We start from the raw sequence: 16,434 nt of genomic DNA, 5'->3' as shown, positions 1-16,434 counted from the left end.
GATGTTACCAGTAACAAAGGCCTTATCATCTCAATTAACCTTTTCATTCAGCCAGTTGGGGTGGGGGTGGTTGGTGGCCGTCACAGACGTGAAGGGGTAAAGTTCACCTCGATGAACACCGACGTGGTGATGCACTTTGCAGGATTTATTTTCGTCTATGCCAGACGATTCCATTCAGTTCTGTGATGCGATACATTGACACTACACTAGGTGACGTCAATGCTTCAGTAAGCTACAAATACAGAAGCTGTGTTGTATTTCACAGTACGTACGAGATACCAGTCATACTAGTGTGTTCGCAGTACTTTCATTTGAGCTCTGTGTAGATTTTTTTAAGAACAAAATTGCCTTAGCCGTTGGGGGGAAATGACGAAAATCACACGTTAATGAAGCAAAAGGGAAAAAGGGAAAAAATGTAACCCAGTGAAATCAGTAAATATAGAAAAAAGACCCATTGAAACTGAACTGTACCAAGATGATATTCTTTCCTATCATCGTTTTATTGAAATGTCATATCATGACGAAGCGAAAACAGAGCGCAGAAAAGAGTTCATGTAATGCCGATATAGAGCACTACAACAAAACTGTAAAACTGTTCTTGAGTTCAGACATATCGTAAAGATGTAGTGACATAAAGTAGTTACGTGCTCGCGCATGCGTGCACCAGCCTTGGTGTTGGCTTTGTCCCTGTCGTCGAGTACTGTTGTAGATTTCTTGGGGCAAGATGCCACGCCGCTGCAGAAAAACACGGGATCGAAAGCGCCAACCCTACTGTTCTGTTATATGACTGTCTTCAACCTTGAGTGTCCACTGCAGGTCCCCATCCCTATCCCCTGACGGAAGGTACAGCCTCTCTGCCTCACCATAAGGGCTCACTCCGGCTTGGCAAGTTTGCATGGATATGTATTGTATGTGACAACAGTGAATTCATAAACAATAAAACAAAAATAAACATAATAAGAATTATCAGTAGCTATTATTACTGATACTAGCATACTTTGTATAGTAAATCTTAGTTAATTACAGGACGTCTAAGTAGAAATATACGTAGAAGGAACAGTAGAAGAAAATGAGTCCCCAACCGACCATCACGAAAGAAAAAGCACCCCCCCCCGTCCGCACCCTCCCTAAAATTTAGGTCCTTTAACTAAATAAAAAAAAATTATGCCGCGAGACAGAACATGTTTAAAAGACGTCACCTGGGCAAAGGAACTAAACCCTCTGTACGGTGTGGCATTTGTACTCTTATCCTAACTGCTACCAGGCGATTTAATTTATCTCCGCTCCTCCCTTCCCTTTCTCAGTTAACTCCCTACGTACAAGATGGTACTTACCCTTTCCGTCCAGCCACCATCAATGTATTTCCTTCACTCCCGTGGTAACGTTCGGTAAGAAAGGGGTTGACGAGTGAGGATCGTACTTTATAAAGATTTCACCAGCCTTTGCCAAGGATTGATATCATTTCAGAGTAGAATTTTATGAGGCTCATGGGCTATACTTATGAAAATTACCGGTGAAATCCAGGTAAAACTTTAATTTCTAATGGTAGAAACTGTCCGTTAGGGTTGGCGAAAGATTTAGAAGTACGGTGCTCGGGCTACGAAATCGAGACGGTGGTGCGGTGTCGCCTTACAGTGACAAAAACACAAAGTGCACAGCCACAAGAAGTATGAGTAAATTTACACAACGCAGCTACTCTACAGAGGCTGCCCTACGGTTTGGTGAGATGACACACAAGAAGTTCCCAAGCTCAAGGCGCCTGAATACAATAAAGCTGCATAACTCAAAACGGTTTCTACACAGCTGCTATGACGTCATGACGTCAAATCTCGCAGTACAAATTCTCCTTAGGAGCACTTTCAATGCACACATTTAGTGCGCCAATATTTCTTCGGAATACATTTAGTGAGCATATCTTCTTACATAACACCTTTGGAATGCAAATATTGATACAGAACACCAAACAAAGTACAAATATTGATACAGAACACCAATAAAGTACAAATCTCCCTACAGAACAGCCATAGTAGACAAATCTTCCAACAGAACACATCTATTATACAAATCTGACACAACGTCTTAAACGAACAAAGCTTCCTTAGGAGCACCTTAGTACACAAATCTTCCAACGGAGCCCAGTTAATATACAAATATTCCTCCAGTACACGTCCAAGGTTAAGATAGAAAAAAAAAGTGATTAAACGGGTCATCGGCAAGCCAACGCTTGTTCCAATGCTTGAGGGGACAGGGAGGGAGGTACGTTCCAGCAAGACCCACGAAGAGCTGTGATTAATAGACCGGTCGTTAGCCGGGAATCTCGGTGAGAGATATCAGTTCCTGTAGAAGCTACAACACGTGGTGTAAGCTACACCCTTGGGATAAAAAGCAACACCTGAAGAACGATGCAATTGCTACAACAATGTCATCGTAAGAGATATGTAATGCGGGTGTGTACTTGTCACATGGTGATTATCCTCGAGTCGATGAAATAAACAGGAATTTGGTTGTGTTTGTGTGCTTGGGATTATAAGGGGTTCCTCCAAGCATTACTCGTGGTCCAGGGGACTGTGTTGAGGTCTAGGAACATTATAAGCCTCAGTTCGGTTCTTGAGGAGTCGTTTTTATAATCGGAAGCTATACAACAGTAACCAGTGCAGTCATGGCAGCTGAAACCCATTTGCTGCTATAACGTACTCTTCATGTTTTATTCTGGGTAACTTCAGGCTATTTTAATCAGGTGAGAATAACAGAAGTCCACATGAATTCATATCATGAACAAACCACTTTAGAGTCTGGTATCACCAGGGGCCACAGTGAGATGAGTATTCATGTAACAGCATCAGCACAAAACACTTCAAGAATCTTTAGGGTTTTCATATTCACCGACTGGCACAAGTCACTTCAGAATCATCAGGTTCGTCAGTATTGCTAATTGGTACAGAATCACAGATCTTCGAGTTTTATCATTATCACCAGTCACTGATGAGCAGTGATAGAAGTGGTGATGGGAAGTGGTGTTACGAAGGTTAGATTAATTATGTCTTCTCTTTTTCATGTTCAGTCTCTTTACTGTTGAGAACATTTATCATTATTTCCTAGCATAATTCCTGAATACTGCCTTAACTTCTCATTGTTCATTTTTTTATGCTCAATCTATGTACTATTTTCGGGGATAAACCCTATATATTAATTTATCATACAGTCACGAACAAACGTTTTGACCCAAGCTACAGTTATCACAATGTCAATATGATTATTTTTGCTGAGTACGTGATATATTTTCCTATGTAGTATTGAGCATACAGTTAGATAATTTTCTTGAATAAATAAACAAAAATTGTCAGATAAAGAATCTGAATTTTGTATCATAAAAAACTGGGTGGATCAAAATTTTTGCTCTTGACTGTAACCCAGGTTTTTCAAAATCCATCACTCTTTACCTCGTTTTACACATAGTCATAGTCATGACGTGTGAAAGCGTCCATAAACACCCATGGTTATTTGAAAGCACGACATCGTGTCGTGCACGGCGCACAGCGAAATTTCGATACGTTTGAAACGAGCCATTTAGAGCCTCGCGCCGCCACAGCAGCCACAGGAACATAAACAGACACTCGACCTTTCAGATGTCCCCCTCAGGCGTCTTCTGAAGTTTGGGTTCTTGCAGGTGAACTATAACTGATATTGCAGGATGCAATCAGATAGCGCCAATCTCCGGGGCGAGAGCACTGCAATCACAACCAATTGACCCATTGAGGGCGCTAGTACCATTCACCCAATAACGGAAATCGCTTTGATAATCCCATGAGAAAAGATAGTCACTGAAATCGTCAGAACAGCTTCACTAACCACGGCGACCCCTTTGTTCTTGTCATCACTTAACCCATGGATCTCATTAGTAGCATACCCCACTTGCAGAAATACTATTCACAACTGCCGTGGTAACATACCACCTCTTTTTAATTAGTCACCACAATCTATTTAGTAAATGCAGCCACTAACCTTTAGAGCAATACCATCAGCTTTATCCCATATATTCAAATTATTTATCACAGCTACAGTGGAGTTTATCACCTCAAACAACGCAGCAACATGGTAATCATTTGATTGAGGTCGTATAGAAAAACCAGTCCTCAAAACGTACACTATTCACACAAGCTCTAAAGTACTACCATGATCTTTCAACTAAAAAGTGGAAGGGTCCTTTGGATGAATAAAATAGCCAGTCGAGAGCCATAATTATTTATACACGCCTTCAATACCGGAGAAATGATCAGTACTTGTGATTGGGATGTGCATGTATGTGTTTGTGTGCGTGTATGTTTGTGTGTGTGTGTGTGTGTGTGTGTGTGTGTGTGTGTGTGTGTGTGTGTGTGTGTGTGTGTGTGTGTGTGTGTGTGTGTGTGTGTGTGTGTGCGCGCGCGCGTGCGCAAATCCAGGCTAAATGAGCTCCCCTGATACAAAGCCATGGTTGGAGACCCATTAAGGGTAGGATCTGACAAACTGGATACTTGTCAGTTTCCTACAACCTTGACTACCAGAGGGTCGTCTGGATCTCCCTCTTGCCACTGGAAGATAGTGACCGAGGCCAAGATGGTGAAGGAAGAGACTGCACATACCTCCTCCACCCAAAACTCATTCATCTGTGAAGGCTTTTGCTCCTTTCACTTTATCATTTTAACCACCATCATCAACTTTAGGTACCCAAGCTCTGCGGAACGGGATAGGGTGATGGAGACAGGTCGAAGTTGTGACTGGGAGTCTCCAGCCCGAGTCCTGACGCAGGCGGTATTGGAGTGATGGTCGCTGGAGAGAAGGAATAGTAACAGTTCTCTCCTTCGGCAGCTTTCTATATGACTGAGCAGCCCTCTTCAAGGACCCCCCTGAACGAGGAGAGTTCTAAAAATGATGACCAAAACATTGGCAGCTCCAGCCTTCCTTTGTAGTTCACCGCGATCACCTAGGCATCCCTTTTGCGGTCGACCTGCCTCTGAACAATCTAATAGACCATAGATCCTTTCACGATTACGATGAGGAGTCCTAACTCTCCTAGATTCCAAAGAAACCTCAATACGGCCACACAGACGCACAACGCTTATTACTCACGAACTGAAAAAATACAACATAGACATAGCTGCACTCTGTAAGACGCGCTTCTCTGGCGAGGACTCCCTGACAGAGACCAGCGAAGGATATACTTTCTTCTGGAAGGGTTATCCTGAAGACGCTCGACAACTATACGGCGTCAGTTTAACAGTTTACAATACGCCACTCCAAAAGATCCCCGAACTCCCAACCGACAGCGAAAGACTGATGATTTGGCGCATACCGCTCACTATGAACATAAGAACATAAGAATAAAGGAGACTGCAAGAGACCATAAGGCCTACACTAGGCAGCTCCGTATCCATCACCACCTGTCATCCCCATCCATAAAGTTGTCTAATCGTTTTTTAAAACAACTGATAGTTTCAGCGCTTACTACATGGTTACTAAGTTTATTCCATTCATCGACCACCCTATTAGTAAACCAATTCTTGCCTACTTCCTTCTTAAATCTAAATTTGTCCAGTTTATACCCATTACTGCGAGTCCTGCCCTGTTGTTTTATTATGATGACCACGTTTGCTTCACCCTTGTTATAGCCTTTGATCCACTTGAACACTTCTATTAGATCACCCCGCACTCTGCGTCTTTCCAGAGAGTGTAAGTTTAGGCGCTATGCAACACTCATCAGCACTTATCCATTTACTCTTAACACTGAAGAGTCTATAAGAGATGTCTTCTACGAGTCACTGGAGCTAGCTTTCCTCAGAATCTCGCCGCGTGACAAAATAATATGCCTTAGAGACTTCAATGCCAGAGTCGGATCAAACGCTGAAACTTGGAGGGACGTACTTGGCAGGCATGGCGTAGGTAGTCTCAACAGTAATGGTCTTAGACTCTTAACATTATGCTTAGAGTATAACCTGACCATCACAGATAATCTTTAAACAAGAGAATAAATACAATACGCCCTGGATGCATCCCAGATCCAAGCACTGCCATCTTCTCGACTACGTCACTTTCCGGCAGAGACCGGAAAGACATTTTCCTGACCCGGGCCGTGAGAGGAGCGGAATGCTGGACCGACCATCGTCTCATAAGATCCAAAATGAGAAGAATCCAGGTACGCCCATTTTACCCCATCAGAGTTTCAAAAAGAAACTAAGCTGTAACCCCCTTAAAGAACATGAAAGCATCAAAAACCTCCGCACAGTAATTTCACAACACCTAAATGCAACCTCCGAGCTCGACCCTGACAGCAAAAAAAATTATATTAACGAGGAATGGGTCAACCTTAGTGTAGCAATCCAACAAGCTGCTCTTCATGCTCTTGGTTTTACAAGGAAACGTCATCGTGACTGGTTCGATAAGAATTCTCAAAATGTTCACTTTCTAGTCGCCAAAAACAAATCCCACGATGCTCTGCTCTCAAACCCTCACTCCGTATCTCTCAGAGCTAACTTTTGCATCCTCCTAGGTGAAACTGGTGGCAAGTCAGGGTTCTAGAGATCTAGATCTTTGCTGACAGACACGACTCACTCGGCTTTTACAATGCCATCAAACCTATACATGGCCCTACGAACCAAAACATTACACCAATGAGATTGTCAGAGGGTGTTCTCCTGAAAGAACAAATAAATCATCAACATATGGGCTGAGCACTTCGGCAATCTCCTCAACCAAAAGAACCCTACTGACCTTAACAGCCTAAACCAACTACCAGAGCTACCCACGAAAACAGCTCTGGACACTCCAAGCCATGAAATCTCTAAAGAACAACGTAAGCGCAGGTCTAGATTGCTTGCCCTCCAAAATCATAAAAAAAAGAAAAACGGCGGACATCTTATCCCCCATCGACTCCACCAAATGGTCCTACCCGTGTAGTCAACTGAAACCATCCCCCAAAAGTGGAAAAATGCTAACATAATCACCATCTACAAGAAGAAAAGTGACAAGTCACTTTGTGGTAACAGCCGAGGCATATCTTTGTTGGCCACTGCAGGGAAGGTTCTTGCTCGAATCATGCTCGCAAGACTGACTAATCACTTTGCAGAAACTGTCCTACCCGAGACGCAATGTGGCTTCAGAAAAGACTAAGGTACTTGAGACATGATATTCTCTATTAAATTCAAGAGAAATCCCACGAACAGAACCGTGATCTTTACCTGGCCCTTACTGATCTAACAAAGGCATTTGAGAGAGTAAACAAGGAACTCCTCTGAAGTGCCCTCCATAAGTTTGGTATCCCTCCAAAAATTCACAATATTCTTAAAAGCTTTCATGAGGGAATGAATGTCTGTGTACTGGCGGGAGGGCAAAAATCAGAGCTCTTCAATGTTGAAGTGGGAGTTAAACAAGGCTGTGTCCTGGCACCTGTGATATCCAACTTGTTTCTCACTGCTGTCACAACCCTTAGCCACAGCAAGCTCAATGATGACGGAATGCACATACAATACCGCCTGGATGGAAAACTCTTTAACCTCCATCGTCTACAGGCCAGCACCAAACTTACCACTTCTCATCTCATGGAACTGCAGTACGCTGACGATTCTGCCCTGCTGGCTTACTTACCAGAAACCCTACAACACTCTATCTCAGTGGTTTTCGCAGTTTACCAATCCATGGGTTTGCATGTCAACACAAAGAAGACCAAGATACTTGCACAACACAGAGCAGTCCCAGTCCCATACCCTATTTTTCAAACCAATGGCATACAGCTCAAGTAAGTCAAACAGTTTACCTACCTCGGCAGCATAATAACACCAAAACACAATGAAGACGATAAAACTCAGTCAAGAATCCAACTCGTATCCGCACCTTTTTGGCCCGTCTACGTTATCGGGTTTTTGACAAAGGAAACCTTCGAACCGAAACTAAAACATCCGTCAACAGGGCCGTCTGCATCTCCACCCTACTCTACAGTTCAGAAAACTGGATCAGCTACAAACGACACATAAAAGCTCTGAAGATCTTACATATTCAGTGCCTTCAAAGTACCCTAAGCCTGACATGGCAAGACAAAACAACATACATTGAAATCTTGCAACATGCAAAAATTTCAAGCATTGAAGCATTATTAGAAAACGTCAGCTTCAATGGGCGGATCACGTCATTCGCATGCCTGAGAACCGTCTTCCCTCTACAAATCCCTTACTGGCAACACTCTGTGTACGTCGCAATGTAGGAGGCCAGAAAAAAGCTACAAAGATCAACTAAAATCCACACTTATAAGGTGTAACTTCGCAGCAACAAATCTTAAAACCATCGCCTCTGACATCTTGAGTCTGCTAGTAACCAAACATGGAGCGATCGGCGGAAAAAAAAAAGACATCAGCTCAATAATAGAGTTTATCCATCTGATCCAAATCTGACTTGCCCTGAGTGTGGTAGGATATATGGATCAAAAATTGGGTTCCACAGTCACCTCCGTTAGCATCAGTGACAAAGACTTCAGCATCACCACCCAACCTCATTCATCCTATCTCACCTCACCGGAGCACTATCGTCATCGATCACCGACGGACCCCCATAAACAAGAAAGCAAGTGTGTGTGTGTGTGTGTGTGTGTGTGTGTGTGTGTGTGTGTGTGTGTGTGTGTGTGTGTGTGTGTGTGTGTGTGTGTGTGTGTGTGTGTGTGTGTGTGTGTGCGTGTGTATGCGTGCGTGTACGTGTGTGTGTGTGTGTGTGTGTGTGTGTGTGTGTGTGTGTGTGTGTGTGTGTGTGTGTGTGTGTGTGTGTGTGTGTGTGTGTGTGTGTGTGTGTGTTTGTGATTCACCATGGTCTTGGATCACGTGTTGGAATCGTGATCGACACTATTTCTCTCCCAGAAGAGAGCTCAGAACTCATATATGGCCGATCTATGGGCACACACACCCAACTCCCTGTCCACGAGTGTTGAAGTAACGACTCGCAGCGGAGCGATACTGAAATTATTTCAGCCATGGGCGGGATTCGAACCCGGACCACCGTAGTGGTGTGTGTGTGTGTGTGTGTGTGTGTGTGTGTGTGTGTGTGTGTGTGTGTGTGTGTGTGTGTGTGTGTGTGTGTGTGTGTGTGTGTGTGTGTGTGTGTGTGTGTGTGTGTGTGTGTGTGTGTGTGATTCACCATGGTCTTGGATCACGTGTTGGACTCGTGATACGACAGGTATTAACCTCCCAGTTGAGAGCTCAGAGCTCGTGTGGCCGATCTATGGGTAATACTGTGACCTTACACGCACACATACACACCCAACTCCCCGCCTACGAGAGTTGGAGTAACACCCCGCAGCGCAGCGATACTGAAATTATTTCAGCCCTGGGCGTGATTCGAACCCGGACCGCCGTAGTGGCAGGCGGGAACCCTAATCACAGCGCCACGAGGGGTGTGTGTGTGTGTGTGTGTGTGTGTGTGTGTGTGTGTGTGTGTGTGTGTGTGTGTGTGTGTGTGTGTGTGTGTGTGTGTGTGTGTGTGTGTGTGTGTGTGTTTATATTTTGTGTGGTGTGTTTGTGTGTGTGTGTGTGTGTGTGGTGTGTGTGTTGTGTGTGTTGTGTGTGTGTGTGTGTGTGTGTGTGTGTGTGTGTGTGTGTGTGTGTGTGTGTGTGTGTGTGTGTGTGTGTGTGTGTGTGTGTGTGTGTGTGTGTGTGTGTGTGTGTGTGTGTGTGTGTGTGTGTGTGTGTGTGTGTGTGTGTGTGTGTGTGTGTGTGTGTGTGTGTGTGTGTGTGTGTGTGTGTGTACGAATATATGTACAAAGATCTCACTTATCAAAGCACTTTCCAACTGTCACTACATTCATCCTAAAACCCTCGACCAGAGTATCTTATTCAGCCGCGGTGGGTGTCGATCGATGGAGACCCTCATTTTGTCCAGAGTCTACCCCCCCCCCCCTCTCCCTCCTCTTCACCTGGATAAAGTTGTCTGGTGAGAACGCCAAATCAAGGTCCGTTAATGGGGTCATCAGGTCAAAAAGTGCGTGAGAATTCCATCAAGAATTTTACTCGTTCTCTCTTAAGTAATATGCTCCTCTTCCCCTTCCCTTTTCCTTTCCCCTTCCTCTACCCCTTCCACTTCCTCTTCCACTTTCCCTACCCCTTCCCCTCCCTCCTCCCTTTCGTCTTCCCTTTTCTCTTCCCTTTCTTCTTTCCCTTCCTCTTCATTCTCCCTTTCCTCTTCCCCTTTCTCTTCTCCTTCCTCTCCCCCTTCCTCTTTTTCTTTCTCTTCTTCTCCTGTTCCTTTTCCTTTTCCTCTTCTTCCTCTCTCTCTTCCTCTTCTTCTTCTTTCTCTTCCTCTTTCCCTTCATCTTTTTCTTCCTCTCCCTCTTTTCTTTCCTTTTCCTTTTTTCTCCCTCTTCCATTACCTCTCTTTACTTTTCTCCCTCTCCTTTCTTTTCTTCCTTTTGATTTCTCCTTCGTTTTCTTCCTCTTCGCCTTCTTTTCCTTTCCCTTCTTCTTCTTCTCGTCCTTCTTGTTTTAAAAACATCTTTCAAGCAGGACTAAACAGGGTGCAGTTAGTGTCTCCCCTGTACTGATACGATCTCGTACAATCTATCAACATGACTTTTTAACACACTAATTATCTCTCTCGCTACCAGAGGGGTCCCAGGGAGATTAATAGAACCACCCGGCGACAACCAGAATAAAAATAGAAGTGTCTCCCGGGACGGGAAGAGTTCATCTAGATAGATTATAACTTCTTTGCTACTGAGAGGAAAGCACGAGATGAATTAAATCACTTGGCGGCAACCAGACTAAAAGGTAAAGCGCCTCCCGGCATGGAAGGGGTTTATCAAGTTAAGTTTCAATCCCAAACTGCAAGGACAACAACGGTTTGGCGAGAAAAACCAAAACAATCAATCTTCTGGTGGCAGGCAAAATGAAATATTTGAAAAAGGCATGATCGGCTCCAGGGTTGATTGAGATGGATTCAACCCTGAGACTATTGGTCTTCTCCCCTCCTGGCCAACGAAAATCGCTCTGAGGCGACTAGACCAAATGATTATGTGGAGACCACGTACCCAGCGGACAAATTCGCCCAATTCCTTGCGGTGGTGGGCCATACTTAATTTGTTATGGCTAATGCTAGATCACTTATTTTTAATCACCCCCAGGCAGGACCCCATGCAGTTAGGGTTAAGATTACACTAATAAACGTCGTCATTACGATAACGCAATTTTAATCCCAACGCCAGAAGATTTATACTGGCTAACGGCAGACGATTTTGTCCAGCTGAGGGTGGAAATTAGTACTGGTACAGGGCCAAAGCTATCGCTATAAAACCCTTCTCTCTAATAACGCAAGAGGAAGAAGAGCAGGAGGAAGAGTAAGAGAAAGAAAGAGAAAGAGAAAGAGAAAGAGAAAGAGAAAGAGAAAAAGAAAGAGAAAGAGAAATAGAAAGAGAAAGAGAAAAAGAAAGAGAAAGAGAAATAGAGAAAGAGAAAGAGAAAGAGAAAGAGAAATAGAAAGAGAAATAGAAAAAGAGAAAGAGAAAGAGAAAGAGAAAGAGGAAGAGGAAGAGGAAGGGGAAGGGGAAGGGGAAGGGGAAGAGAAAGGGGAAGAGGAAGTGGAAGAGAAAGGGGAAGAGGAAGGGGAAGGGGAAGGAGAAGGAGAAGGAGAAGGGGAAGGGGAAGGGGAAGGGGAAGGGGAAGGGGAAGGGGAAGGAGAAGAGGAAGGGGAAGGAGAAGTGGAAGGAGAAGGGGAAGGGGAAGGGGAAGGGGAAGGAGAGGAAGAAGAAGAAGAAGAAGAAGAAGAAGAAGAAGAAGAAGAAGAGGAAGAGGAAGAGGAAGAAGAAGAAGAAGAGGAAAAGGAAGAGGAAAAGTAAAGAAAAAGAAACAGAAAGAGAAAGAATGGGAATGGGTAATTGGAAGACAAAGAGAAAGAGAGACAGGAAATAAAGAATATGAAGATTTAATTATGGCTATCGCCAGGCGATTCTATTCAACTATGGGACAAAACCTCGTGCTGATGAGTTACTCGGCTTCACCTGCTTCCCTGCGATAACATAATTTACTAACTTTCTTCTGACCGGCGCCAAATGATTTTATTCAGTAGAAGGAAAGAACTCCCGTGCTGATGGCATTGGGCAATTTCAGTCATCTCAAGTCCAACGCTGTTAACCACAGCTTCCCAAGTGGCCCTCATTAGCACATCCCCAGCATGCAAACAAGTTCTTTCACTGACTTTGCATCCACACTAGTTACGTCTCTACTATCCTTACATGGACACACTACAGTCATGTTGTCCTTAAGTGGCAAAGAGCTTCCCTTGGCAATGCTGCTTAATAGATGGTTTCATTTAATGGCCCTGTTTTAATGAGTTGCAACTTCTTATCAGTTCGTTTTCCTTTGTTTGTTTTATAGATGGGGATTTTATTCAGCTAAGGAGAGATCCTCGTATACTCAGGGGATTATACCACTTGCAAGTGTTTTCGTCTTATGATTTTGTTCTGGAGAATTTCAGATGATTTCACAGGTGAGGGAACATTCTTTGGTCCCCGAAGTACTGAAAACTCTCTAAAAGATTCCAGCACCACTACCTTTGTTATATATACATATATATATATATATATATATATATATATATATATATATATATATATATATATATTTATATGTCCATATATATACATTTATATTATATATATACATATATATATATATATATACATATATATATACATACATATATATATATATACTTATATATGTGTATATATATATATATATACCTACATATATATATATATGTGTATATATATACATATATATGTATATATATATATATATTTACATATATATACATATATATATAATATATATATATATATATATATATATATATATATATATAATTTATTTGCTCTGACTACAAGCATTTTTTTTTCTTTGGAAGACTTTGCCCTCCCCAGAGGATTAATTACAACAGGAGGAGTTCGTACTCTCCACAGCAATGCTAACCTCCGTTTCTGCATTGCAACCAATCACGACGGTATCACCAACTCTGATCTGAATATCAAAAACAAACTCGATGAACTGCTATCTAAGCACTGGGAGCTCCAATTCCCATAACAACACCAGAAAGACTTCAAGCACTTGCCATTGCAGTCAGTCTAGCAGCACCGTGAAAAGGAGTGGCGAGGTGCCAAATACGGGAAGCAGGATTTGTCTTCACTTCGAATGACATAAGACCTGCCACGACTTCGCGCGAAGTACCAGATCCCTTCCTTCTTCGAACTCCGCTGGTGGAATCACGTTCCTGAACAGACCTGTTGGCCAAAATGAAATCTATAAAGCGCTTCATCATCGTTGGAGAGTCATTTGTCAAAACACTTCTCTAATGTCGCCTTCCTTAAGCTGAATAAAATCGTCTGCTGTCAATCATAACGAAATATCTAAAGAAATTGATTCCCCCTCCTGCTCACGGGAGGGCTCTCCGGTTGAATAAAATCGCCTGGCGGCAGTCAGTAGATATTGACAGGGTGTCAGTAGAATTGGAGAACTAACTCCCGGGATGCGCAATGAAACACCCCCCCCCGCTCATTCGGTTGAATAAAATAGTCTAACGACACCCAGAATAAATGTGTAGGTCCTGAAAAGCAATGGAGGTATATCAACAGCCTCGCCTTTGCGATGATCTGATTAGCAACTAAGGAATTCGTCACTCAAGAATTCTGTGTGTCCAGAGTCTGAAATTAACCTTGTCTGCCTGTCTGTCTGTCTGTCTGCCTGTCTGTCTGTCTTCTGTCTGTCTGTCTGTCTGTCTGTCTGTCTGTCTCTGTCTGTCTGTCTGTCTGTCTGTCTGTCTGTCTGTCTGTCTGTCTGACTGTCTGTCTGTCCTCCATAAATCATACACTCGTTCCCATCCCGCCGTTTTCATTTATCATTCTTCTCTCCTTGGCTCCTCCCGGCTCTGCACTTTCTTCATCCCCCGCGTTCCTCTCTTCCTCTTTTTTTGACCTTTGCTCTTTACTCGACGCTCCGAAGTTTTTTTTTTTTTTTTTTTTTTTTGCACTTCCAACCTCGCACGTGGGTGTCTCTGTTACTGTAGTTACACATATATTTAAACTACAGTATTTTTGGTTTTACAGTGTACAAATAAGGAAACTTTTCATCCTTCCTGAAGACTATTATTCTTGTTGGTTATTATTTTCTTTTCTTTGTATTTTTTCTATTTTTTCTTGTGATAGTAATCGAAATGGGAAAAATATGCAAGGGCTGGTATCCACGCTGTCAGAAAGAGCGAAGAACTGCCGTACATATTTATGACTTTTATCAAACAAAGCGAAGAAATATCGTACATATTTATGACATCTATCAAGCAAAGGAAATTATAATTATTGTATGCGTGTCTGTATGATTTACTCCCTGCCTAAGTGATATGTGGAGCTCTCTTAGAATGGTGGATAGTATCAGTGGATAGCGCTCCTGCATTGAAAGCGGGAGGGCACGGTTTCGGTCCCCGGTATTGTTCAGATGGCACTTACGTAGCTTCCCATCATTTCATTCTAATGGCGGACTTTAGATGTGCGGTAGATCAGTGCCTCATTTCAGTGTCGACACCTCATCTGTATGGTCGAGATGAGTGAACTAGTTTCAGACTTCATTCACAACCACAACCATTCCACCACGCTCGAAACTTTGTATACATTTTACTGTTTCTACGAATTTGAAGACAACAAGTTAACATTTCCTCGCCACATCTGTACAAGACTACAGTATACAACAACCCATGCCCTCCGCACGTTGATTGTGATGAGCGGTGTGAATCTAAAACCATTTCCCCTCCAGAGAAAAGATATTATATTAAACGATGTCCTTGGTGCGTCTAAACTAATAATGAAGATGGCCAGGAAATGCCCACTCTTCCTCATTTGTTGACAGAAATAACATGTGGCACTTGAACATCTTTTCTCAGTAGGTTGATATGGAACACTCACTCTCAACATGTTGGCAAACTTTTGTGTTTATGTTGGAAGAAGAGTACTTTGATGTGCTGGTAGGATTTCCCTTACCGAGTAAAATAAATACCTTGGTCATGTTGCTACATGAGTAGGTTCTGGAGAAGTCCCCTGTAAATCAGTCACGCCAAACGAACACGATAAGTAGAAAAAAAAAACATATTTCTGTGTGGTAGCGTAAAATCCCAGAGACACGCGTGAGCTACGACATTCTTGTCCCCCAGCTAGCTGCTAGAAAGCTACGCTCGGCGTGCGTAGCACGTGCAGTGAACTTCCAGGTACCCGCGCGGCGGCATGCCATCCCTCTCTCTTCCAAGACTCAATAATACCTATTTCCTGCCGCCACCCCGCTTTTTAAACCACCGCCCCACCCCCCACCTCCCCTCACGCCCCCACAGGCTCGTTCAACTTCGATGTGTCCATTATCTCCTCGAAGACGAGTCAGCCTGAAGCTTCCTGTGAGGGGGGCCACACAACGTGAGTACAGTGTTGCGTTGTCAGTGTTCCCAGATGTTGTCATGTTGTTCTTCCTGTTTTTATTTTATTACGCGAACGCCGATAACGCCGCCATAGTCACAAATTTACACGAGTGTGTATATATATATATATATACATACATATATATATATATATATATATATATATATATATATATATATGTATATATATATATGTGTGTGTGTACATATAATAAAATACATAACGACAAATGAGACTGAAGGTGGAGGTAGTAGACGAGAATTAATGAAAAAATTTGAATGAAGACAATCTTTTTTACAAAATACCTTATAAAATCAGCCCCTCATCATAGCCTGAATTACCCTACTTATTCTATACAAGTATGTTCATTTAATATGTTTATGATTTATATTTTCAGATCTATAAGATACATATTTTCAGCCAGAACAAATTAATTGGGTGTCATAGACACACACACACACACACACACACACACACACACACACATATATATATATATATATATATATATATATATATATGTACATAGATATATATACACATATATATATACATATATATGTATGTATATGTACATACGTATATATATATATATATATATATATATATATATATATACACATATATATATATATATATATATATCGTTAAAAGTGATGGCTAGTTGTGCTGTGTTTATTATTTTCCTAAGTGTATTTTTCATATCCCTTACTTTGGAGTTTCTCCTTTGAAAGGAGGTTTATGACTTCACTGTAGGTACTTATTATTGCTAGATCGCGACTTCAGGTAAAAGACCCTTCTTCAGTGCCTTGGGATATTCTTTCTCTGTGGTTAGGGAAAAATGCTCGGTTGAATGGTGTGATGATATTTCATCTTATATGGTAGAGTTCATACTTACTCTTCACTGGGGGAGGTTACCTGATTACTGAGAGAGGTTACTGGCTACTGGGAGAGGTTAACACATGAAAAATCAATGAATT

At 42.4% G+C, this 16,434-nt stretch overlaps 1 protein-coding gene across 1 annotated transcript in view; it reads right to left on the bottom strand.

Annotated features, from left to right (window-relative positions):
* LOC143035117 (uncharacterized) overlaps positions 1-16,434 on the bottom strand; it is a 76,939-nt gene that overhangs the window by 10,332 nt on the left and 50,173 nt on the right. The window contains exon 3 of the mRNA XM_076201694.1: positions 13,110-13,282. Coding sequence (XP_076057809.1) covers positions 13,110-13,282 — 173 coding nt within the window. The remainder of the gene's footprint in view (positions 1-13,109; positions 13,283-16,434) is intronic.

This window comes from Oratosquilla oratoria, chromosome 18 (assembly GCF_046742065.1).
Source record: "Oratosquilla oratoria isolate Oo_2021 chromosome 18, ASM4674206v1, whole genome shotgun sequence".
NCBI lineage: Eukaryota > Metazoa > Arthropoda > Malacostraca > Stomatopoda > Squillidae > Oratosquilla > Oratosquilla oratoria.
This window is presented reverse-complemented; position numbering and strand designations above follow the sequence as displayed.